This window comes from Penicilliopsis zonata, assembly GCF_001890105.1.
Source record: "Penicilliopsis zonata CBS 506.65 unplaced genomic scaffold ASPZOscaffold_8, whole genome shotgun sequence".
In the NCBI taxonomy this organism is placed as follows: domain Eukaryota; kingdom Fungi; phylum Ascomycota; class Eurotiomycetes; order Eurotiales; family Aspergillaceae; genus Penicilliopsis; species Penicilliopsis zonata.
The window spans coordinates 363,941-387,815 of record NW_019208918.1 but is presented as its reverse complement, the minus strand read 5'-3'; the positions used below and the strand labels follow the sequence as shown (position 1 = coordinate 387,815).

Sequence of the window (23,875 nt, the reverse complement as noted above, 5' to 3'; positions counted from 1 at the left end):
GTGATAAAAAAAAAAAAAAACTACTGGATGACACTCTGGTTGTAGTAGAGATCGCACGAATGAGGGTGCTGCAGGCAGTACTTGGGAACCAAGGGAGCGGCCTGCACCCCGTTGGCGACGAGATACTCGCGGAAGTTGAGGATGCGCTGGGTCATGAGGGTGGTGCGCTTGTTGCCGTTCTTGTCGCGGTTGCCGGACCAGACCAGCTCTGCCAGGGCGGCGGCGCGCGGCCACATCTTGCTGGAGATGACGACGTCGTCGACCTGTTCGGACCAGAGGGGGGACGCGGCGCCGATGATGTGCGCGGCCTGTTCGTCCGTCAGATTGGTCGTGAAGTCGTAGTCGTAGATGCGCTGCCAGGTCTTGTAAGGGGCACACCACGACCCGCCGTCGCCCAGGTAGTTGAAGTTGGGCACGCTGGCGTCCGGGTTGGCCATGACGTCGTAGCGCGGGTCGTTGGTGACGAACCCGCCGTAGCCGCAGTCGAGGTAGAAGAAGTCGGCCGAGGAGACGATCACGTCGTAGCCGAGTGCGGTCAGGTTAGCGATGTTGGTCAGTCCGTTGTTCCACGACTGCATGATGATGTCCTTGGGCACGTCGTGCGCGTGCGGCGTCGAGAGCACAATGTCCTCCCACATGATGAGCCGGCGGTTCGGGCGCTCCGGCACGTTCTGGAAGATGGGCACCGCGTGGTCGACCCAGTACTGCGCCAGGTCGTCGTAGGTGCGCGAGGCATCCTCGGCGAACCACTCCATCACGTAGTGGCTAAAGTTGTAGCAGCCCGTCTGCAGCTCGTCCGCGCCCACATGGAAGAAGTCGTCCGTGAACAGGCCGGACAGCTCCCCGTACACCTGCTGCACGACCGGGTAGGTGCCGTTATAGATGATGTCCAGCTGGCCGGGCGTCGGCTCCACCGCCGTGTGGTACGTCCAGTCGTCGTTCGACCACCACGAGTCTGCGCATGCCACGATCGTCGGGTCGACCTGCTTCCACCCGGCCGCCGAGTGGCCGGGCATGTCGACCTCGGGGATCACCCGGATGCCACGCGCCCGCGCGTACCCGATCACCCGCCGGATCGCCTCCTGCGAGAAGGTGTCGCGCGGCGAGTAGGCGTCCAGCGTCATCTCCGGGTACACCTTCATGTGCACCGGCCACGACTGCGAGTCGTCCAGGTGCCAATGCAGCACATTCATCTTGGCCAGGGCCATTGCATCCAGCTGCTCCAGGATCTTGCCCACAGAGATGTAGTTGCGCCCGCTGTCGACCATGATGCCTCTGTACGGGTACAGCGGCGCGTCTTCGATCCGCACAGGCTGCTCGACCAGCAGGCCCCCGTGTCCATCGGAGATCACTATCTGTTGCAGGGTCGTGAACGCGTGCAGCGCGCCCCAGACCGTCTGCGATCTGATCTCCACGCTGCTCGACTCCGCCGTGATCTCGAGCGTGTAGCTCTCATCCACCCCGTGCTGCAGATCCGCCGTCACGTCCGCCACCTGCACGTCCACATACCGCAGCGAGGGCGAGGGAGCCTCCCGTTTCACCGGCGGCACGCCGGTCGGGAAGGGCGCGTAATGGGCAATGGGGGCCTCCGTGGCCGCCGGCACCCACTGCAGCGAGACAATCGTCTCCCACGCCCGATTCCACCCTTCTGTCACGATCGTCGAGTTGCTTGCCGCCGCCGACCGCAGCGTCAGCGGACCAGCCAGGTGTTTAGGACCCGAAGATCCCCAGGTAATGTTGCGAGGAGCGGGCAACGGGTTGACTGCCACGCCAGCAACCGCCGTCACCGCAGCCAGCACGGCCAGAGGCTGGAGAAGATGCATTGTAGAATTGAGCTGCTATGAGCCGGATAATGGACGAAGAAGGAGGAGAAGAAGACCCCCAGGAATGAGGGTGGTTCCGTGGATTAATAGCCCTGCTGCGACTGTAGATCCCTTCCGTTGTCACCCTTGGATCGGAATCTCGCATTCATCTCTCATCTATCCCTGTCTGCTTTGTCTGTCCGTCTGTCTGTCTGCCTGTCTGTCACGTTCAATGTAACAGTATCCTCTCTCGACAGCTTCTAACCCTGTCTTGATAGCCATCGTGAAGTCGACTCGATTGCACCGGAAGAAACTCGTTTTTGCGTGGGAATTTCAAGAGGGACAAACAAAACAAAATGTCTCAGGTGACTCGACGATCACACAAAAACTTCCTCTCTCTTTTTTCCTCTCTCATACACTCACGCACTCTCTCTCTCTCTCTGCTCTCTCCCCTCTTCCATCTCGTGTCGATCAGCAGAATGGCTTATCAAGATGGCTATCAAGGCAAGTCCCACGTTACATTATCTAGTCGATTGTCTACCCCCTCTTTAACTGCAGGCACGTCCTATCTTATCGTGTCGACGATGTCTCACTCAGCTGCTGCAACGACACGCGCCACTGCGACGGCGAGATCATACCCCGCAAAAGAGGAAATACGATGTTGCAGACGCCATTGTGTAGACACTGCTTGTTGCCTGTACCGGGAGAGGAGAGAGTCGTACAGAGCCTGACCGGTATCCTGGGTAGATGAAGGAGAGAAGAAGATACCGGACAGTGGGCACGTCTCCACCAAGTACATACCATGATACAGCCAGCTGGTATGATCTATATACTACATTCACGATAAATGACGTGCACCTTTGTGTGCCAGGTATTCTCAGGTCGTGTCAACCCTCCCGCAAGGATGATGACCAACACGAGTGGCCTAGCGGTAGTCATTGGACTGAACTCTTACCAACCGGTGAAATGTGATAAATATTCAGTTCAGGTGGATAAACAAACAATCAGAGATGATGTTTCAAAGACCTCTACGGTTGTATGCCTGACTGGACTCGAATGCTAAAGAGCCACCACTATGGCTGTGTCACACTAGAGACAAGGCATTGACACTTACTTGGCAGTCAATCCTGCTGAGGTAGCACTTACTAACACTAACTATGCAGGAATCAATGGAGCTTAGATCGTACCTGGCGATGAAACACGAGCAGGGAGGTACGGCTGCTCTACGCATCGCAGACCAGACGATCTTGCGAAAGTCTCAAAAATAGTCATATCACTCAGATAGACGCTTGCTCACTGCCTACCGGCTACCGGTAAAGAGCCCCCTAATGAGAGAAGACGCAGCCCAGGCCCCATACACGATTGAGGACTATCGCTATCCAAGTCTATAAGAATGGATATTGACACCACCGGTGGGGAAGTGGGGAGAAGTGGGGAAGGAATCGTGAGATACAAAAAGTGGCCTGACTCTTTGATCTGTTGGCCAGGAACCGGAACAGGCTCTTCTTCTTGAATTTCACTGATTAGATCCATTGCCGTTCAGCATGACTACAGAAGCTCTCAAGGCACAGTTTCCGGACCTGGAATGGTACAAGATTCCGACGCCGGAAGACCATCCGGCTTACATTTACCACGGCTTCGAACCGGGCAAGACGGTCCTGCCGAAAGGTCATGTACGATTTCCCGGTCGTCGGGCCTTTCCGATCGACGTGATCCTGGACCGTGATGTGGCCATTCCCATGCGTGACGGCGTGGTCCTGTACGCGGACATCTTCCGCTCGGTCGAGTCGGATCAGAGCGAGAAGGTGCCTGCCATCATCCCGTGGAGCCCGTACGGCAAGACAGGCACGGGGACTCAGCACTATGACAACATGGCGCCCTTCCGCGCGGGCCTCCCGTTGGACAAGACCTCCGGGTATGAGAAATTCGAGGCGCCCGATCCGGCGGAGTGGGTGCAGCGAGGGTACGCGATCGTCAATGTAGACGCGCGCGGCATTAACCGCTCCGGCGGCGAGGTGGTCTTCTGGGGCCAGCAGGAAGCCGAGGATATCTACGACACGATCGACTGGCTGGCGAAGCAGCCATGGTGCAACGGTTCGGTAGGCATGGCGGGCAACTCGTGGCTGTCCATCGCGCAGGTGAACTATGCCTCGCGGCTGGAACACCCGGCGCTGAAGGCCCTCGCACCGTGGGAGTGCTTCACCGATCCGTACCGGGACCTGGTGGCGCGCGGCGGCCGCAAGCACAACGAGGGCTTCCACAATCTGCTGCTAACGGGTTTCGCGGGCCCGCAGACGACGGCCGAGAACCTCCCGGGGATGATTGCCAAGCGACCCTTGTACGATGAGTACTGGGAGAGCAAGTACATCCACACGGAGAACATCACCGTGCCGCTGTACATCTTGGCCTCGTACTCGACCATGCTGCACACGCGCGGCTCGCTGCAAACCTTCCGCACGGCGCGCAGCGCGCACAAGTGGCTACGCGTGCACCCGCACCAGGAGTGGTACGATCTGTACCGGCCGGAGATCGTCGACGATTTGCAGCGATACTTTGACCGGTTCCTCAAGGGGATCGATAACGGATGGGAGCACGACACCCCGCCCGTGCGGCTCTCGCTGCTCGGGTTCGAGGCCAGCGGCAGCCCGGCAACGACCATCCGAGAGCGGGCGGAGCAAGAGTACCCATTAGCACGACAGACGCTCAAAACATTCTACCTGAACGCGATGACAAAATCCCTGCAGGCGGACCCCGTGGCGGCTGCGGCCTCGGTCTCGCACGCGGGCCACGACCTGCAGGCCAGCTCGGACTTTACCCTATTCTTCGACGGGTACACGGAGATCGCGGGGTACGCCAAGGTGCGACTGTGGATGTGCTGCCAGCAGCACGACGACATGGATGTGGCGGTGCAGATCCGCAAGATCTCCGCGCAGGGGATCCCGCTGGCGCACCTCAACTACCCGTGCCCTGACGCACTCTCCATCGACGACGTTCCGGACGTCAACACGGCCAAGACCCTGGGCCCGCAGGGGTTCCTGCGGGCGTCGCACTCGATCAGCCGCGACGCCAGCCAGTCGACGGAGCAGGAGATCTTCTACCGCCACGACCGGCGCGAGCCCGTGGGCCTGGGTACGATTGTCCCGTTGGAGATCACGCTGTGGCCGATGGGGATGGTGTTTGCTCCCGGCGAAGGAATCATGCTGCGTGTCTCGGGTCACGACATGTGTCTGCCGGAGGTAGAGCTCATTCGACCCACGACAGCCGAGGATGAGAACGTCGGCGAGCATGAGATTCATGCCGGGGGGAGATACGATTCCTGTCTGGTGTTGCCATTTCTTTAGCAGCACCTTAGTAGAGTATAATTTGTACTCTGTTAGCAATATAATTATTACCAATCATCTACGGTAGGTGATAATATCTAGATGATATTCCGGAGCATTCTGGGTAACTAATCAATAGCAATTAACTTGGTCAAGCATTCTTTAGCACTCTTTGCTACGATTCAAGCCTTTTCCACTGATAGGGGGATCTTCTTATGATCTCGACTGGGTCTGGGGGAAATAAGCCATCTACTCCATGATGGTGATAGAAGCCGAAGAATATCGACTGGCCAGGGTTGGCCCTCGGCATAAATCCCCAACAGACACCCGCCACTAAACAACGGTGCCTGATACGACCTCGAAGACCCTTGTTCTGAAATACGGAGTATAGGGAGCAATCCTCGATCTGGAGTTATCGTTATAGAGGCCGCCACTTCGGTTTGGTTCTTTCCCTCTCCCAAAACCCGTCCATCCGTTTCCAGTGTCCATTTCCCTGTCCACTCTTTCTCTTCTCCCTCTGCGTCGTACTCATTGGCTGTGGACTGAGCCACGACCGATGAGTACGACGATGAGGGAACGTGCCTCGCTGACTGGGAGATCTGCGAGCTGCTGCAGCCCCTGATCAACCTCATGCTGGGCATCCCAGACATGCAGTATATCTGCCAGCAGTGAGAGGAGGAGGAGGGAGATATTCCGGCGGCGCTGCAATCGTACTCCGAGGATGAAATTTATGAAGCGTGCTCTTGCCTCCAGTCGACGACAGTGACGGAAGACATAACGGACTGGGTGACTCGTACCGCGACCGTGGACGGTTTCGTCGATCACGGCCTCCGAATGGATCACCTGGAGTGAATCCTTTTTCTCCTCGGGCTCGTCGACTACAGCTCGGCCACCATGTACCTTTCCTTTGATTCCTTTTATCTCTGTCTTTTGTCCTAGTCATATTACTTGATGATACTTCATCTCCACTACAATCTTGATGGTGTTGTCTACACTGTCGAATTAGTATCTTTCATATACTACGGAGTACATGTGTATATCGTATTCTACATACGTATATCGTATCTGTAAGCTGCCCTGCACACCATCTCTATATCCCTGTCTCGCATCCTGAGTGGCCGTTCCTGACGAGAGGGATATTACTAGTTGTACGCGCCGGTCAGGTAGCGATCAGGCGCCAGATATGAGATGGAGATTAGGGTAGGCAGTACGTAGTAGTACCAGTGGAAGACAGCTCATCTCAAGCCCATCGGAGAATTCTGATGCTTATTCTTTGTATCTTATACTCCGTACTCTGGTCGAGTTGGATAGGGCTGAGGATTCTTCCTAGTGCTTATAGTATGTACTAGTAATCGATACTTACTAGGAGTAATAAATAAGAATGGTTCAGCCAGCCTCCGCAGCGACCAAGTAATTAGTGGACAAACTAGTTGATTAGTATTCCAAATTATTCAGGATTCATTTATTTATTATATTGCTTCAGCCTTGTCTTGGCTCGGTGTCACCGATTGATACTACTCCATTCGGTATCCTACTTCCACCTTTACTATATACTACTAGATATATATACTTAGTAGTTACTACTACATGGACGGAGTCTGGATTGTTGCTATCGTATGTGACGTCATTCCCGGAAAATGATTCCAATGGCTCCAGGCATTAGGTAAACAAGTGTAGATCAATCCTTTGAGTACTAGTTATAACCTACTGCGTACTCCATAGTTATACCCTGACTACTGTGAATCCTATCTCAAGACGAGTAGCTCCAAGCAACTCGCCGTCTAGAGCGTGCAGTGGGGGCTAAATCTGAGACAGTTAGAGGACCTAGCACTAATTATGTATTCTACTATAGTTGATAGTTAGTTAAAGAGTAGTAATGACTCCTATTAACTAGTATGTAGTATCCCTATTAGGCTGTTCCAGGACTCAGTCGGCGCCGATCATCCAGAGACTCTCCGTGCTCATCTCTCGGTGATTGGCTTCCGGCAGAGTGAATCGGCTTGCAATGACACCCGCAGACATCTGCTAGCCGTTTCATGTAGCGAACAGGAATGTCCCTGGAGCCCGGGTTACTGGTAGGCGTATGGGTCGCTAGAATTACTGTAGGGGCGTTACTCCAACTTGGCGCACTAGAATAGTTAGTTAATAGCGACTACTATAGTAGTTACTAAGTAACTAACTATACTAAATATACTAACTAAATTCAATAGTAATACTATGAGTCTTATCTGTCAGCGACCATTTCCCGATTCTGTCGCTGTCGGAGTTAAGCCATATGATCCGAGTGTTCCGTCCTTAGGTATTGACTATGTAGATAACTAAGGTACCTAGTAGGTACCTACTACCTGGGTAATATAGTGATGACTCGCTCTCGCCACAATTTTCCCAATTGGGGATCGCGTGTTGAGATCGTCGCTCAATGAAGAAGTGTACAGAATAAGTCCACTTGGAGTACTCCGTACTCCATATTGAAGAGAAATCTGCCTTGTGGATGAGGAGGACAATGACATCAGAGAACTACACTTAATAGCAAATAACTAAGGTACCTATACAGAGTAGACTACCTGCATAGTGGAATGAATAAATAGAACTACCTACTAACTAATACTACCTTATAGCGGTGAGTTGAGCCAGCTGCGCCTCAACAAAGGCATGCGCCATGCAGCGCCCGGCCAGTCATGACGCACTGGGACTCGGGGAGGAGTATTCCAGCACGGTCATTGGGCTGGCTGTCTGTGGCTCATCCCGCGCGATCTGACGCCATTCCACAAACAGACAATTAGCTGCCTTTTCCTCACCGATTCCGACAACTTAACCGACGGTATTCTGTCTTATATTACCGTACGGGTACGCCCCGCCAAGGGCCGGAGCGGCCGGACTCGGTTCGCGCAGGGATGATGCCAGTGGTTCGTGCGCTAATCTTGTTAGTAGTTCCAGAGACCTGATTTCGGTCGATCTGTAGGTCAGAGGTACCTAGGGAGGAAATACCTAACTAGTACAGTACCCGAGGTCGGACTACTCCGTACTGCATCCATGGACTGCCGCTGAGCCTCCACCAACTCCACGATTCTCTCCGTAGCAAGAACCATGGTAGAACACTTAACCAAATGGCGTCATGTATTTACCATGTGTAATATGTCGTACTACGGATCAAATCCATTCATAGAATATTTCCCACGTCTACATTAATCAGGCCACGTAGAACAAGGCTTAGTTAGGTGCCTGTGACTTGGTGACTCCGGAGTATCTTACCTATGAGAACCATCTACTAGTTAATGAGGCTCTGTATCAATCGACAGGCAACCACTGGACACCTGACGGCCACGTTGCGGAGCGAGCGCAATTGCCAGGGCCCGGGCGGTGGTATTACCGGTACGGTCATTTATACCTACCTACCTTAGTACTAGGTAGGTTAGTAGGTACCTACTGCCGTACTGATCGGCAGTCTGGATGGCGGTGGATGGCGGTGGATGTCACAGCGGTCGGAGCTATGGACTAATAGTCTGGAGGGGTCTGTCCTTTTGTCCGATTCTGCCTTGACCTGCGATGTAGTATATAGCTACTAAGCTAATATTAGTTATGTAGTTAATAGTTAACTATGTAGTAACTACTCCGTATAGCGTAGTATAACTACTAGGTATAGAGTAGATGAATTACTCTCACTTCAAGTTTACGAGATATTAGAGATGAGTTACTCCAAAGTCTATAACATTACTACTAGGTAAATAGTACTCTGTATACTCCGTACTCCAGTCTCGGGTAGTAATTGACAGCAAAAAGGGGTAGACATCTGTCTGTGCACTGGGAACTGTGCAGAGCTAAACTTAGCTAGAAGACTTGAGGTAAAGTACCTAACGGAGAGAGAAATACCCTTAATTATGTACAAGGCGCAGTCGGCGACCACTTTGGGCGGTGGGAGTCATGCAAGCCGCTGCTACGTAACTTAACTTGGTAAATTACCCACCGCGAGGGATGGTTCCTGCATGGTTGACAGTGACACTTTGACAGCCGGACAGCCCTTCCCATAGGCCCGTTCCCTGTCAAATGACTGTCAGAAGGAAACTTACGGAGGACGGTACCTTAGGTACCCGGGTCAGGAACACCCTGAGGTAAATTACACCCCAATTACAGCCGTAAGGTAATTACAATACCCAATACCCACCCACTCCCTGCTGCGCACTTCCTGAACGCCTCCAGTGATATGGCTCTGGACCCAGATTTGCTTTGCTCCTTGTAGGGCCAGCAATCACAACCCATTTAACAATGCCCGTCTCGCCCCCCCCCCCCCCTCCATCTGCTGCTCGCAAAACCTCCAGAATCATCCCTCCCCTTCTTTCCCTTCTCCCTCCCCCGCCCAATTCTCTCGCTCTCGTTTTACTCCAAGAGACAACGAGACAACGAGACAACGAGAGAACGAGAGAACAAGAGAGAGAAAGAGAGAGAAATAGCGCTTGCGACCGGACAGGGTGTTTTTGACCCTGTTTACGTTCTTCCTACCCAGGAATCGATCGGATAATTTGTCCCACGGACCGTTATCGAGGGGAACTCTATTAGACACAAAGGTATGCCTGGTTGTTGAGGCATCAATTAATTATATGAGAGAGAGATTGATGGCTAAAGAGGGATTCAAGCACACAGGACGTCAGACAACTATCCATCCATCATGTTGGCCATCGAGTCTTCCCGACACCGACAGCTCCCTTACTTCCAGCCGTCCGCCATGGACGCGACACTGGTCGACCCGCTCGCCATGGATGCCCTCGACGCATACGCCTTCTACGCCGACGCAGGCGTCGATCTGCACGAGCCGCATGTTGACTTCCCCCCTACGCCGCCACTCATGGCCGCCTCTTCTTCTTCCTCCTCCTCTTCCTCCCAACAGGCGGCGGCGGCGGCAGCAGCCGCTACTGCCTTTCACGCGGCCGAACAGTTCATTTCCTCGCTGTCGAGTGCTTCGGCACCCTCGATTGCCAGTGCCAGCTCGTCGGCCATGGGTTCGCCTCACTCCAGCAGTTTCCATGCCTTTCCGGAGCACTGGGTGGATACCAACCACGGTCTGGGCCTACAGGACGCCATGATGGGCGATCTGTTTGCTGGCGAGTACATGGGGAACGGCAGCGCCAACCCTCATGCCAACATGCTTGATGTCGAGTCTGGCTTCTACCCGGAGAAATACCAAGACAGTTATGGGGGTGAGTATTGAATTGTTTCTTTTCTACGGAATCATATGGTGCTAATATTCCTCAAAAGTAGATCCCTCGTTGATCCAGCCCGTTCCTCGCCACGCAAATCTCTCCCCGCCAACCATCTCATACCCGGACCAGTCGGGATATTTGATGATGCAGTCCGAGTTCTTCCACTTGTCGCCCGTGGGCTCGCCGTTGCCCATGGCCGAGTACCCCCCGCCCGTGTGGGAGAACCCGCTGTCGCACCAGCCTGCCGGGTTTGTTCCGCCGCCGGTCTCGCCATCGCCGCTGCTGGTGTCCGAGGTCAACTCGCGCCCGGCGTCGATCTACGAGCGTCGCTCTTCTATCTCGTCCACCCACTCTTCGCATCACTCGCACCCGAGCCCCGGCACCAGCAGCCTCGACCTCGACGAGGACAGCCGCGAGAAGGGCCGCTGCCCTTACCCGGAATGCGGCCGCGTCTTCAAGGACCTCAAGGCACATATGCTGACGCACATGTCTGAGCGGCCCGAGAAGTGCCCGATCGTCACCTGTGAATACCACATCAAGGGCTTTGCCCGCAAGTACGACAAGAACCGCCACACCCTCACCCACTACAAGGGTACCATGGTCTGCGGCTTCTGCCCCGGATCGGGCTCCCCCGCCGAGAAGAGCTTCAACCGCGCCGACGTCTTCAAGCGACACCTCTTCTCGGTCCACAGTGTGGAACAGACGCCGCCCAATGGCCGCAAGCGCAGCTCGACCGTCGTCTCGACATCCGGCAGCAGCAGCAGCAGCAACGGCGGCGGCAGCAGTATTAACAACAATAACGGCAACGGCAATAAGGAAAGCCCTGCGGACTACTGCAATGATGTCACGGGCAAGTGCTCGACCTGCTCCGCCACCTTCACCAACGCCCAGGACTTCTACGAGCACCTGGACGACTGCGTGCTACGGGTCGTGCAGCAGGAGGAACCTAGCGAGGCGATCAACCAACAACGCTTGGCCGAGGTGGCTGCGGATGAGGATGTGAAGAAGACGATGGAGAAGCATCAGCTCTCCTGTGACACGGCTGGCCCCGTGGAACAACAACAACAACAACAACAACAACAACTTTTTGACGACGATACGAATGACATGGACGATGACGACGACGCTAACGAACTTCCTTCTTCCCAAAAATGGCGGTCCGGCCGCGGATCGCTCAAGTCGACCAAGAACACCAATGGCGCTGGCGCCAGCAACGGCGTGAACAAGCAACGCGGTGCAGGAGGAGCCTCGAAGCGCCGCAACAACCGCGACAACTACCCACAGTCGTGGGGGTGTCCGACCAGCAGCATGAAGACCAAGAAGCGCGTACTGTGCGTCTTCAACGGGCAGCGCCGTCTGTGGAAGGACGAGATGATGCTCGACAACGAGTACGAAGTGCGGATCAAGCTGCCCGGAGGCGCCGGCGACGGCACCGGCCGCGAGGCCTACGTCACCGACCTCGACGTCGAGACCCTCAAGCGCGCCGAGGGCGTCCACAGCGCCAGTGCCGACGAGCGCGGGCCCTGGGACGGCCACTCAGTCGGTCTCATGGGCCAGCCGGCCATGGTGCTGCCGCATCTCGGCCAGCAGGAGGACGAGGTGAACCTGGACGAGTTGATGGCATAAAAAAGGAACCTCCCCCCCCCCCTCCCCCATCTTTCTCTCCCCTCTCTATAATCATATATACCTTTCTTTTTATCTGACTGCATGAGCGACGGAATGTGCTATACCTGGGAACCGTGATATCCTGAGACGGGCGTGTGTTGATTTCGTTTTCCATATACCACTGATCTTGTCTTGCCATCGAATATTATTACCACTGTTAATCTTGTACTTACTATCATTTCTTGTACTGGAGGGTATCTGAATGAGCATGCTCGATAATCAATATAATGATTTATCCTCCCTCTACTCTTGGTAGTAAATTATACCCTGTGGAGAGGAGCTTCGAATGCCTGAGAATTCAGGCTGCAGTCAAGTGACCTCATAGGCGGTGGATATGGCGGTGAACAAACACGCGTAGAAATGACCTGCCACTTCACGATCACTTCATCACTCTGCGAAGCACCTGTATTCCCTGGCCTTTTCTTCTTCTTTACTGTACTCCTAGACGCTTCTTTCATTCCGGCGAGACCCTGGAAGCCGACGACACGCTATCATGGATGCAGCACCCGACGTCTTGGAAGCGTCACAAGGCGGGTTCGCCGAGCTGAACGAGGCGAACGGGAGGGGAACAGCAGCTTTACCAAAAGTTATTGTGGATGGTAGGTGGTTATTCGAAGCAAAGCAAGAAAGATATCCGTTCTGACAAGGGAGATGCACCCAAGTTTGATCTGGAGTCGTACATTGCAAATTACACCGGTATGTTTTATTGCAAGAAGTGTTGACTGGTGAGAAGAAGGTGCTTTTCTAAAACAATTTCATGTGCAGGGAGAACCAAATTCGATCGACTTTTCCTCATCGGAACATGCTCGACGTATCTATCCGGGGAGGCTCTGAAAGCTGCCATCGGCGAGGCCAAAGCCGGCAAGGACGTTGCTCGGTACGAGCGGGCGGTGCGGGCGCTGGGCGAGGCGGCACCGGCGGAGAAAGAGGCGGTTCTTGATCGCGAGTGGGTGGATCGTATGCTCAAGACGACCAAGGCGGAGACAGACCGGTTGGAACATGAGTTGAGGGGGTACAAGAATAACTTGATCAAGGAGAGCATCAGGGTAGGTATTCAACTGTGAGCCATTCTTGTTGGAAGCGTTCTTTCTAATGAGTTAGATGGGCAACGAAGACCTCGGATTACACTACCACCAGATTGGAGACTTGGTGGCTGCGTCAAAGTCGTATTCGCGGATGCGAGACTACTGCACGACGCCGAGCCACATTGCGTCGATGCTGTTCAAGGTGATCAACGTGGCGGTGGAGCGCGGCGACTGGCTGAGCGTGCAGTCGAACGTGCAGCGGCTGCGCAGTCTGCAGTCCAAGCCCGAGGAGCAGGCCAAGCTGCAGCCGAAGATGTCGGCCGCGCTGGGGCTGGCGCAGATGCACTCGGAGAACTACCTGGAGGCGGCCAACAACTTCCTGGCCACGGACCCGAGCCTGGCCGAGACGTACGCCGAGGTGCTGACCTCCAACGACGTGGCCGTGTACGGCGGGCTGTGTGCCCTGGCGTCCATGGACCGCGGCGAGCTGCAGCGCCGCGTGCTCGACAACAGTGCGTTCCGCAACTTCCTCGAGCTCGAGCCGCACATCCGCCGCGCCATCTCCTTCTTCTGCAACTCAAAGTTCCGCCCCTGTCTCGACATCCTCGAAGCCTACCGCGCCGACTACCTGCTGGACCTGCATCTGCAGCGCCACTTCCCCACCCTCCTGTCCCGCATCCGCACCAAGTCCATCCAGCAGTACCTCGTCCCCTTCAGCCGGGTCACCCTGGACGCCATGGCCAAGATCTTTGCCCCCACGGTCGTCGCGGGTTCCGCCCACCCGCTCGACCTGCACTCGCCCTTTGTCCAGGAGCTGGTCCGCCTCATCCAGGACGGCACGCTCAACGCCCGCATCGACCTCGAAAAGGCCGTCCTGGTCGCCACCCAGACAGACCGGCGCACCGAGATCCAGCAGTCCACCCTCGACAGCCTCCGCCGCTTCCGCCAAGAAGCCCACCTCCGCCTCCTACGCACCAGTATCCTCCAGGCGGGCCTTGAAGTGCGCGCGCCCCCGGGCGAGCGGAAAAAGGGGCTCGACGAGCGGGGGGGGGATCGGGGGCCACGCCGAGGTATAGTCTAGCTTCTACCTTCTAGCTGATACTGGATGGTACCAGATGATACTAGACGATACTAGACGACACTAGCATGAATAATGATTGAATACGGAGATTAAACTTATTTAAATAAATTAAATAAATTAAATCATTAAGCTATACCTATAGTCATAGTCATTATAGTCATATCGCGGACTCCCTCCGGTCAGCCCTGTGACGCTAGTCCGTTTGGAGAAGGCGACGCGATGTCAGATCAGCCCCTGCCTCAATCACCGCGACCTTAATCCCTCTAAGCACCTTCTAGCATGTTTCAACTAGGGAGGTATCTAGCCCAGTGTGGCGCTGAAGATTGAAACAGGGAGAGAGATTCAGGCAGTGGATTCGTTGGCGCAATTGGTAAAGATGATTGCCTGCTAGGGAGTTCTATTGCTTATCGCGAGCTGAGCCAGCTGAGCCAGCTGAGCAGCCGGTGCGTTAATATGCCTGGTTGTTGTATAAATACTGGCAGGATACTGATCAGAACGATGATATACAGGTCGAATAGCGATCGAATTTCAACACTATCATGCAGAGTCGTCGCAGTAAAGGCTGCTTTGCATGCAGAAAGAAGAAGGTCAAGGTACGTCTGACCGTTGACAACTCTACAAATACAGATCTAATGTGCTACAGTGCGATGGACAAGCGCCGAGCCAGTGTGCTCGCTGCCTGCGCACGCGTGCCGAGTGTCAGTATCCCGACGGGTTGGAGGTGGATTTCCGCAATGAAAACGCCAAGGCGGCGACTCTGGCGACGGAGAAGTGGCGCCAGCGGGCTGTCGTGAGAAGGAGAAGCCCCGATGGTAATTCTAGTCGGGGCAGTGCGATTGCAGCGGTGACTGTCAGCCCGCTGTCGGACCCGGCGCAGGATCTACGCACGGCGGCGGCGGGCGTCTTCTTCGCGACGTTTGGCACGGGTCGCAGCACGGCGAATCCCTGGACGGGCTTCTTTGATCTGCTGCCGGAGCTGTACGCGGGCAGCGCGAGTCGGTCGGGCGTCTCGCTGGCCATCTCGGCGGTGGCACTGTCTGCCATGGCGAGTCGGCTGGGCCGGAGCGAGGAGGCGCGCACGCTCGCGAGAGAGGACTACTGCGCGGCACTGCGGCTGACCAACACGGCGCTGGCGGACGGCGAGCTGGCGGCGCAGGACGACACGCTGATGGCCGTGTGTCTGCTGAGTCTGTTCGAGGGCATCGCCTCGCCCACCACGCAGATGAGTTACATGTGGATCAAGCATCTGGAGGGGGCGATCGTCATGGTGCGCCTGAGGGGTCCCCGTCAGTTCGACACCCTGCTGGGGAACCGCCTCTTCGAGAAGATCTGGGTCCAGATGCTGCTCAAGTCTCTCAGCTGGCGCTCCAGACCTGCCCTGCCCCTCGACCTGTGGCTCTACAACCGACCCCAGGCCTTGTTCGGGCCCCGTCTCATGACCCTCATGTACCAGGCTGCCTGTCTCCGTGCAGACCTCGAGGAGGCCGTCTCCGACGCCGTCTCACACGAGGCAATCCTACCGCTTCTCGCCTCCATGCGGCAACTCGACGCCGACCTGCTCCGCTGGGACGAGCAGGTCTCTTTGGCTTCTGTCTTGCCGCCCAAGCAATCCTCTCGTTCTCCTTCCCCGTATTCGTCATCCTCCTCCTCCTCCTCCTCCTCCTCTTCGTCTCCCTCTTTGTCTTCTCCTCCCCCCTCCCGCTTGATGCATCGATCCCCCTTTCTCTTCTCCCCCGAAGAGCCCCCGGCCCCGAACACCATAGGCTCCAACACGCTCATCCAGCACCACCACCCGACCTCTTACTCCTTCGCCAAGACTCTCTCCTTCACCACTCGTCTGCTATTGAATCGAAGTCTCGCCAAGGGATACCTCTGGACAATGGACTACCAAGCCCTCGAAGCCCCGCTGCAGATCGCAACCACGATGGCCCGACAGATCATCCAGGTCTCCCGTTTCCAACTCGCCCGCGCCGCCGCCAATAATAGTAATCTTAACCAGGCCAACAACCCTCGGCCTGACGCCCAACCACCCATCTATAGCCCGTTCGCAGGTCTGATGGCCGTTTTCCTCCTGTGGCCGCTCCGTGCGGCTTGTTTCCATTTCTACTCTCCTGTGCTATCATCGGAGCCAAACCAGGTAGACCAGCTGGGTCGGCCTGCATCCCCGGACGAGGAGATTAAACGTGGGGCAGAACAGATGCTACTGAGTGTGCAGCGGATGGTTGGCATTCCGGACACGAGATCTGTAGGGGAACTGGTGTTCTAGTTACGTACTTAATTAGGTAGTCTACATAGTAAGATACTTTTCAATCATCACTCGTTTGCTTGCGTCAGGTACTAGGTATGCTATTATTTTCCCTCCGGGGCTTTCAAAGCAAAACAGCCATGCCGGCAAGGAAGCCGCTCACCACGGCAACAAGACCGTACAGATGGCCCGCCTCGAAAGAGACGCCCCGGACGGCAAGACCGGCCTTTGCGTCGCTGGTGACGGTGACCGCGCCGGTGCCGATGCCCGTATAGACCACGTCCGTGGCGGCGGAGCCCGTGCCGCTCGATCCGTCCGTCGCGGTGGCCGTCTTGCCGCCCTTGGTGGTCGTGACGTTGACGCGGGTGGGATTCTGCGCGCCGCACGGGTTATCCTGTCGGCAGGCGGACTGGCAGCTCGAGTCACCCTGGCAGTTGTCGACGCACTGGTTGTTGGACTCGGTGCATTCGAAGTAGGGGATTGTCTCCGAGTACTGCGATGCGTTGGGGCTGACTCCGTTGCTGCACACGCAGCTGTACACGAGGGTTTTCTAGACCGTTAGCTTGCTTGCTTTCTTTCTTTCTTTCTTTCTTTCTTTTTTAAGCCGTTTTAATGAAGAGAGAGAGAAAAGTCTTACAGGATCGCACGAGTTTTGTTGAGTGGTGCTCTTGGTACCGGGGATCTGGAGGCAAAGCAGGGGACAGGCAGAAGTCTGCGAATTGCACCACTGGTCTGGACATTTGTTAGAATGAGACGAAGAATTGCAGTCTACATGACTTACCTCGGGTACCGATTGGGACGCTGTCAGGATCAATCGTCTGGCCGCTCACAAGTCCAAAGACCGCCGCCAGCAGAAGCAGCCACCAAGACATCATCCTGAAGATATTGCTCGACCGTTTGGAATCACCGTTGAAGACCACCGTACCGAGAGGGTTCCGCGGGTTCTGCTGGAGAGGGAGGAGCAACGTCAGTGAAGGAAAGATGAAATCGTGGGAGATGATAAGACGGGGAGAAGAGGGTGAGGAATGAAGGGTTATTGGCACCCGAGAATCAGAGACAAAAGCAAGAGCTGCTAGCTAGTAAATGGCTCGTTCGTATTTGTACCCACCTCGAGTCGAGCCCAAATTCTAGATTCACGACTGCAAGGCCGAGGAATGCTTCTTACTCGAGGAGCTATCCCAGGCGAAAGAAAGGGGGCCACGACACACCAGCCTCAACAGTTGTCGGCAGGGCGCTCACCGCAAAAAGAAAATAAAACGACAGTCCGGAAGCTGCAGACAGAGGCTAAAACAGGTGATGGATCAGAAGAGATAACATAACAGGCAAGCCTGGAGCGGTGGAGGAGGGAAACGTCCCTCGAGCAGTCGTCCGCTCACCTGGCGCTGCCTAATCCAGCACGCCTGAGCGGGTGGTGCAAACGCCAGAGCAAACAGAATCCAATTATTTGATTGAAAGGAGGCAGCATCTCGTCGATCCGGGGATCTATTGCATTCTGAGTCTCGAGGAACTGCTTGGCAGTCGCCTGAGCTCGTGTTTTTGTTCATACACGAGCAGATACTACCTACTGTGATCCTTCATCGTTGGTATTGCCAATGATTCCCTATGGTTCCAGTTGTTCCACATCGATTCTTCAATTGAGACAGATCCAAATCCATGGATGTCGCTCAAAATGTCCTAAATATGGCGAGAATGGCTCCATCTCCAAGGCCTGATGTCTCATGTCCGACTGCTAGCGTTCCTCTTGGCTATAGACTATTGGTTCGGGCGTCGACCCTGCAGGAAGGGTCCTGGAGAAGGGGAATGCTTTCAGACCCTGGCTGGGTTCTGGACTCCACCAAGCACGGAGAACCCAGCATGGTCTGCCACGATTACGTCTCTGCAGAGCGATTGGTAGCAAGCATGGACACTCAGGATAGATAGATCATAGATAGGTGTGGTTAATTACCTGACGATTTGCTGTGTTGTGAGTAGTGATTATCATGCCTCAGGCATAAATGGCTTGGCATCCCGTGACCGCAACGTCACCCGCCAAATCTCCTGGTTCTGGCAGAAACAACGTCGTGGAGAGTCGTTGAGACCGACTTGGGACAGAGTCAAGCAGCTCAGCCGTACGTTGGCTGGGAAGAACCTCTTTATCAGTGAGTAATCCCCAAGGCATCTTGCGTCTACAGCCCTACGCTCCCGTCGTACTGCGTATCTCCCCCTATTCTGTGCGGACTCCTGTACAACAAAGCAAAAGGTCTGGGGCAAGAAATTGACTCGGTCTGGAGAACAAATACCAGCGACAGTGACTGGGTGACCGGACCGATTATGGACTATGGAAGTTTTCTTGCCCCCTGATCGGCCTTCACTAGTTGGTCGGGAGTGCCACAACCCTTGCTTTTTTATGCTAGGCGAGATAGGGCCGCCTCGCATTCCCACTTACTTCCGTACTGATGTCTGGAATTATGAGCAGATCGATTGCGGCAAGTGTCTGATGGATGGAGCCAGCGAATGAGGAGGCCGGGTCGGCACCTCTCCCCCCTGTCCTCTCCCCGCCGCCCCCCGTGCCGGTGATCAACGCCGATACCCTCGTGGCTGCGACTGGCAACCATGGGGATGTGCTCCCATCGTTGGTTGACGAGAGCAAGGAACGGTCCAAAGAAGACCCCGTGGCGGGGAGTGTAGTCCCGCCGTATTGGCGGCATTATCGGGATACCTCGCGCACCTCGCAGATCTCGCTCGAGGGACCGCACACAATCACACTGGAAGACCATACGGAAGACCCGAACTGCCATGTCAGCCGCGGGCTGTGGGCCAAGAGTGTCACCATCGATGACTACTGTGTCGTCGAGGGTAAGACGGGGGTCGGGTCGTATGTGGTCTGGAACTGCAAAATCCAAACCCTTGATGTACGGAGTACCCGGAGTACCCTTTTGTTTGACGGGATGAATGATCTGATGGTTTCTTTTTCTTCTTCTTTTCTAGGGAGGCCCTATCTTTGTTAGGATGAGGTGTGTATAAACCCCCGGACAACAAAATCTGTCCACCTGGTTACCTGGTTATTGACAGCTCTGTAGATACTCTGAATTTGACGATCTGCGACAATGCCTCCAACGGTCATTTCCATTTGCGACAAACGCCCTTCCCGCTCTTCCCCCAAAGAGCGTTCTCTGTATGTTGATGTTGAGCTCCTCTTCAGCTTTTATTGCACCCCGCTCATCCGATACAGTCAAGTTCCGCCCCTCATTCCTCGAATCCAGACGAGCCGGACTCGAGTATTTTCTCCAGTAAGTTCAGTTTCCACCGCTCTTACTTTCCTGGGAGTCCCCCGCATCTAATCCGTTTGCTTTTTTCTTGTCCAGCTGTGTCCTTTTAAACCCTGAATTTTCTGGTTCTCCAATAGTGAAGGATTTCCTGTTCGGCCGGATGTGTTGATCCGGAGGAACAACCCCGGCGATCTACTGGAGGGTTTTATATTGTATACTCGATATTTTCAGACTGATCGATGACAGTTGATGCACATAATTCCTATTACATAAATGCTAATATGCTAATCTATCCTGAACTCCAACGCTGCAAGTACAAAAGATCTGTTTTGAGAAAGACAAAAGAGAGAGGGAGAGAGAGAGAGAGAGAGAGAGAGAGAGAGAGAGATGAAGAAGAAAAAGGAAAAGAATTAAAGTGCCCTATAAGGCATCCGCCGGCTTCTCCTTGGAGTCTTGCTTATCGGAAGGGGAGGAGCGGACCTCACCCCAGGCGACGCGACGAATACTAATGTTTGCCATGTGAGCCATTGCCATGAGCTGGCGCAGGCCCGGGACGCCCGCGGGGAAGACAAGGAAGAGACCGGACTCCTGGTCGGCGTCTGGGCGGAACTTGTCGTGGTGGGCCTTCTTGCCGCCGATGGGTAGATTGCGAAAGGCGCGACGGTGGATGGAGCGAGCGACCTTCTCGATCGGAGAAGGCATGCCGGTGATCTCCCCAAGGGCGTCGAGCGGCTCGTAGCCGAGACTGAGGTAGCTGACACCCGCGCGATGCAGCAGGGCCATGGCGGCGTAGGTGAGCAGGTCGGTGATGCCGCGCGGGGTGGTCTCGCCGGGGGCAGCGATGCAGGGATCGAGATGGTAGCCCTGGTTGGCGCCGATGCGGCGCAGAGCGGCAAACCCGGTGAGGGTGCCGTCGGGACCGCGGGTATAAATGTAGGTCATGAGGTCGGGAAGGGAGAACGGGTCGAAGACGGTGACAAAGGCCTGGGAAGCGGCGGAGGTAGAGTTGCTGGCGTCGTTGCGCTCGACGCGCCAGGCGTCGTACATGGCGGTCAGTTCACGCTGTAGCTCCTCGTTGGGCTCGTCGGCGGGGACGTAGACGCTGAGGGTGGTGCCGCCCTTGTTCGGGTTCAACAGCTGCTTGTTCTGCACAATGATGCGCTTGCCGGCCTTTTCGAGCAGCACCTCGTTGGTCATCGGGTTGAGCACGCGCTCCGTGGCGAACTGCATGGTCGTCCAGTTGCGGTCCCTGGCGTACTGAGCAAAGGTGTCGCTCACGCCCAGAAAGGCCAGCCCCCAGCTGAAATCCTTGCGGTAGGCGGCGAACTCGGCCAGCAGGTCACCAAACATCTCCGGGGCACACAGGGGGTCACCGCCTACGATGGCGACCTTGTGCTTGACTTTGAACGAGAGGGCGGCGGTGTGCGCCTTGTTGACGAAGAAGCTGTAGCTGCGGTCGAGGATGCCCATGTGCGAGACCCGGCCGTAGTGAGCCGTCAGCCGCTCCACCGTCTTCATCGTGCGGAAGTCTTCCAGCGTGAAGATGACCGACTTCTTGCGGTACTTCTCCTTCAGCAGCGGGGCCAGCGCCGGCCGTTCCTCGTGCGACGCATCGGTATGGGAGTGGTGGAGGGAGGGGGTGCTGGACGAGAGGTTCGGGGTCGACCCCCCAAACACCGTCCGGCTGCTGTCGCTTCCACTGCTGCAGCAGCTGCTGCTGCTGCTTCTCGGCTGGTCCTTGACTCGATCCGCGGTGAACGGCAGATCCTCCGACCCCCCGCGCAGACTGTCAACCAGCGAGGCACAGCAGGGGCAGCCGTCTGGCTTTTGGGAGGAGTTGAGCTGCTCGACCAAGGAATTGCCGACCGTATCGACCAGGAAATCCTTCTTTGCCGTCTTGGGGGTATTGTTCTTGTTGTTGTTGTTGTTCTTCGCTTTGTTCTGTTTCGTCTTCTTGGGGACATTGCCCGGCTCCACGAACAGAGGAACAGACATTGCCGATCAGAGGGTATCAGAGGGTATCAGAGGGTATTAGAGGGTATCAGAGAGAGAGTAGACTCTAGGGATATATGCTTTAAACTCCACACTATTATTATTGTTGTGTTGTTGTGTTGTTGTTGTGTTGTTCCACAGACCAGCAGGCCCTGGAGAAGGGTCTATATAAGCATTTTGAAATACGTCTAGGTTTCGCGCTGTACACCCTTGCCATGGCCTCTTCCTCGTGAAATCAGAGGCTTTGCACAGGGACTAGACGCTGGCAGACAGGCAGTCACATTCATCCCCCATTAATTGGCTCCAGTATGGATGGTTTCACGGATCCACCGTGCAGTTGGCAGATGCCTAAGGCTCCGATTCGGCGCTCCCTGCAAGGCAACGACATTTCGATCTGCGACCAGGGAAAGTGACATGTCCATACGAGCCCCCGGACTGGCCCCCAAATCGAAACATGTTCAGGCAACAAAGAATGCTGCTGGGCTATTCTTAGTGTCCCCTAGTACTAGCTTCCTGCTAGGTGAGCCTGGGCCCTGTTCAATCAGCCCTGGGGTCCTGCTCTGTAAGCCTACGCCCTGCACCCGTACCCGATCACTAAGGATGCTAATCGTTCCATGGAAAATAGAGCTGGACGCCGAGAAATCCTGGCCAGGTTTAAGTGGATGTGTGGAGTATTCTATTTCTTCCGTCTCATCCGTCTATTCTTATCTCCCCCCCGAGATCTAATTGTCTTACTGATCTACTCTGGAGTAAGTGAAAGGGAAAGGAAGAAGAAGAAGAAGACAAAAAAGTGCGACTCAGTGGCCTGACCAGGTCTCATACAATACACACCTACTAACTATACTTAGATGCTAGATACCCAGGTACTCCGTACCTACTAGTACTGATACTGTATAGGATCCCTGTCGTTTCCTTTGATCTCTCCGTTGATCACGCTAGAAAGATTCTGGACTGGGGAGGGGGTTTGACATACACATACCGCAAGGAGAAGCTCCAGCGAAGATCGAAAGACCATTGATCCGGTGATGCCGGAAGTTTCAACAGACGCTTCTGGTCTTTTTGGTGTCATTTGTGTTGGCGTGACTGGGTGATACTTAGGTATCTTCCACCTGGTGGACAATGGATAAAAAAAAGCCTTTAAGCTGATCATCAACTTGAAGAAGGAAGAGTGAGATATTCAGAAGACCCATCAAGGCCTTTATATACTCAGAGACTCTGGCTAAGCCTCAGGTACTCCGTACCCTCGTACGGAGTACATCCTGCTCGTACGGCCCTTGGAGGCAACCTGATACGGCGGCGTACGGAGTACGGAGCACGGGGCACGGAGTACATGATTACTACATAAATCCCTCAATGGTTTCCCCGGGAATACGCACAGGGAAGGCCGAGAGCAACAATACTCCGTTGCACTATGTACGGAGTACTATCTATGTAGTATGTAGTATTCTCCGTGCTTCGGCAAGTGCTAGAGTCAATCGCCGATCAATCGATGTAGGCGCAAGATTTGTTGCAGGATACTGGCATGAGCAGAAGAAAAGCAAGTCGTTACACAATCTACATTGCTGGTCTATTGTACGTAACTACCAGATTGTGTGCAGAGTAAGCATTGTGTAAAGAGCTCTTCATTCCGGTTGCTCCATATATATTGCTGCCTATATTGCTGCCTATATATAGAAAGATATAGAAGGCTCAAATTCCCTTGTCTGTATTCTTCCTATGATCGGAATTAATATTTTTCTTGATAATATTCTAAGAATAAAACATTAATATACTACTAATATACAATAGTATCTTATAATTTACTAGTTATAGAATATATACCTGACAAGAACACGATGCAGCGATTACCTAAGCAAAGCTATGCCCAACAGTCACATTCCTCCCCACGATCTCCAGACACAACAGACAGACCTTTTTTCTCGATTGACTACCACGAGGGATCACATCTTCTCTGTTGAATTGGAGTCCGGAGAGCTGGCGACTACAAGGCAATAAACAGAAACAGACAGAAATGCCCCTCAACCCAGGAGAGACAGGGGTGATTGTTCCAGTTGCAGAGAGAGCTTCCGATGATGTCACTGCTTCCGTCGCCCAAATACAACAATCATCCCAGGGTCCGACGACGACGACTGGAGAGACCGAAGACAAGACGCAGCGTGAAAGAGCCGCTACGGTGATTCAGGTAAGCTGCCAAGGAACTTCTGTCTGCTCGTGTAGAGCTCCGATGGCCTACCATGTGGCTAGTACTGGGTCTTTGCCCTTTTTTTTTTTTTTTTTTTTTTTTTTTTTTCTTTTTCTGAAA

General features: G+C 54.7%; 8 protein-coding genes across 8 annotated transcripts; 5 read left to right on the top strand and 3 right to left on the bottom strand.

The window, feature by feature from the left end:
* Positions 1-20: 20 nt before the first annotated feature.
* Positions 21-1,823, bottom strand: ASPZODRAFT_152309 (hypothetical protein; the record flags this gene model as incomplete). Its single annotated transcript, XM_022725843.1, has 1 exon — positions 21-1,823. One exon carries the CDS (start codon positions 1,821-1,823, stop codon positions 21-23), a length of 1,803 nt encoding a protein of 600 aa, XP_022580592.1.
* Positions 1,824-2,878: 1,055 nt separating this feature from the next.
* Positions 2,879-5,188, top strand: ASPZODRAFT_2051812 (hypothetical protein). The gene is made up of 3 exons (XM_022727609.1): positions 2,879-2,902; positions 2,966-3,022; positions 3,084-5,188. The coding sequence occupies exon 3, from the start codon at positions 3,347-3,349 to the stop codon at positions 5,141-5,143; it is 1,797 nt and encodes a 598-aa protein (XP_022580591.1). The 5' UTR covers positions 2,879-2,902; positions 2,966-3,022; positions 3,084-3,346; the 3' UTR covers positions 5,144-5,188.
* A 4,359-nt stretch (positions 5,189-9,547) lies between these two features.
* Positions 9,548-11,970, top strand: ASPZODRAFT_133061 (hypothetical protein). The gene is made up of 3 exons (XM_022723175.1): positions 9,548-9,684; positions 9,754-10,314; positions 10,376-11,970. Exons 2-3 carry the CDS (start codon positions 9,786-9,788, stop codon positions 11,941-11,943), a joined length of 2,097 nt encoding a protein of 698 aa, XP_022580590.1. The 5' UTR covers positions 9,548-9,684; positions 9,754-9,785; the 3' UTR covers positions 11,944-11,970.
* Positions 11,971-12,475: 505 nt separating this feature from the next.
* On the top strand, positions 12,476-14,088 carry ASPZODRAFT_152306 (hypothetical protein; the record flags this gene model as incomplete). The annotated part of the gene is made up of 4 exons (XM_022725842.1): positions 12,476-12,581; positions 12,634-12,678; positions 12,748-13,028; positions 13,084-14,088. 4 exons carry the CDS (start codon positions 12,476-12,478, stop codon positions 14,086-14,088), a joined length of 1,437 nt encoding a protein of 478 aa, XP_022580589.1.
* A 539-nt stretch (positions 14,089-14,627) lies between these two features.
* Positions 14,628-16,354, top strand: ASPZODRAFT_16675 (hypothetical protein; the record flags this gene model as incomplete). The annotated part of the gene is made up of 2 exons (XM_022726780.1): positions 14,628-14,681; positions 14,732-16,354. The coding sequence occupies 2 exons, from the start codon at positions 14,628-14,630 to the stop codon at positions 16,352-16,354; spliced, it is 1,677 nt and encodes a 558-aa protein (XP_022580588.1).
* Positions 16,355-16,377: 23 nt separating this feature from the next.
* ASPZODRAFT_133057 (hypothetical protein) lies at positions 16,378-17,282 on the bottom strand. The gene is made up of 3 exons (XM_022723174.1): positions 17,115-17,282; positions 16,971-17,065; positions 16,378-16,883 (listed from the first exon to the last, which is right to left on the bottom strand). Exons 1-3 carry the CDS (start codon positions 17,206-17,208, stop codon positions 16,458-16,460), a joined length of 615 nt encoding a protein of 204 aa, XP_022580587.1. The 5' UTR covers positions 17,209-17,282; the 3' UTR covers positions 16,378-16,457.
* A 1,113-nt stretch (positions 17,283-18,395) lies between these two features.
* Positions 18,396-19,961, top strand: ASPZODRAFT_133054 (hypothetical protein). The gene is made up of 6 exons (XM_022723173.1): positions 18,396-18,471; positions 18,789-19,224; positions 19,301-19,326; positions 19,393-19,487; positions 19,545-19,602; positions 19,678-19,961. The coding sequence occupies exons 2-6, from the start codon at positions 18,814-18,816 to the stop codon at positions 19,748-19,750; spliced, it is 663 nt and encodes a 220-aa protein (XP_022580586.1). The 5' UTR covers positions 18,396-18,471; positions 18,789-18,813; the 3' UTR covers positions 19,751-19,961.
* On the bottom strand, positions 19,844-21,706 carry ASPZODRAFT_133053 (hypothetical protein). Its single transcript, XM_022723172.1, has one exon. It carries the CDS (start codon positions 21,574-21,576, stop codon positions 20,002-20,004), a length of 1,575 nt encoding a protein of 524 aa, XP_022580585.1. The 5' UTR covers positions 21,577-21,706; the 3' UTR covers positions 19,844-20,001.
* Positions 21,707-23,875: the final 2,169 nt, after the last annotated feature.

Excerpts from the sequence above, each read along its gene's own strand:
- ASPZODRAFT_133057 (XM_022723174.1), bottom strand. The coding sequence starts at position 17,208 with ATGATGTCTTGGTGGCTGCTTCTGCTGGCGGCGGTCTTTGGACTTGTG. Across the intron at positions 17,066-17,114 it reads CGTCCCAATCGGTACCCGAG|ACCAGTGGTGCAATTCGCAG; the intron begins GTAAGTCATGTA and ends ACAAATGTCCAG. Across the intron at positions 16,884-16,970 it reads AACAAAACTCGTGCGATCCT|AAAACCCTCGTGTACAGCTG; the intron begins GTAAGACTTTTC and ends CTAACGGTCTAG.
- ASPZODRAFT_2051812 (XM_022727609.1), top strand. The coding sequence starts at position 3,347 with ATGACTACAGAAGCTCTCAAGGCACAGTTTCCGGACCTGGAATGGTAC.
- ASPZODRAFT_133054 (XM_022723173.1), top strand. The coding sequence starts at position 18,814 with ATGGAGCCAGCGAATGAGGAGGCCGGGTCGGCACCTCTCCCCCCTGTC. Across the intron at positions 19,225-19,300 it reads GCAAAATCCAAACCCTTGAT|GGAGGCCCTATCTTTGTTAG; the intron begins GTACGGAGTACC and ends CTTCTTTTCTAG. Across the intron at positions 19,488-19,544 it reads TCCCCCAAAGAGCGTTCTCT|TCAAGTTCCGCCCCTCATTC; the intron begins GTATGTTGATGT and ends CATCCGATACAG.
- ASPZODRAFT_133053 (XM_022723172.1), bottom strand. The coding sequence starts at position 21,576 with ATGTCTGTTCCTCTGTTCGTGGAGCCGGGCAATGTCCCCAAGAAGACG.
- ASPZODRAFT_133061 (XM_022723175.1), top strand. The coding sequence starts at position 9,786 with ATGTTGGCCATCGAGTCTTCCCGACACCGACAGCTCCCTTACTTCCAG. Across the intron at positions 10,315-10,375 it reads ATACCAAGACAGTTATGGGG|ATCCCTCGTTGATCCAGCCC; the intron begins GTGAGTATTGAA and ends CCTCAAAAGTAG.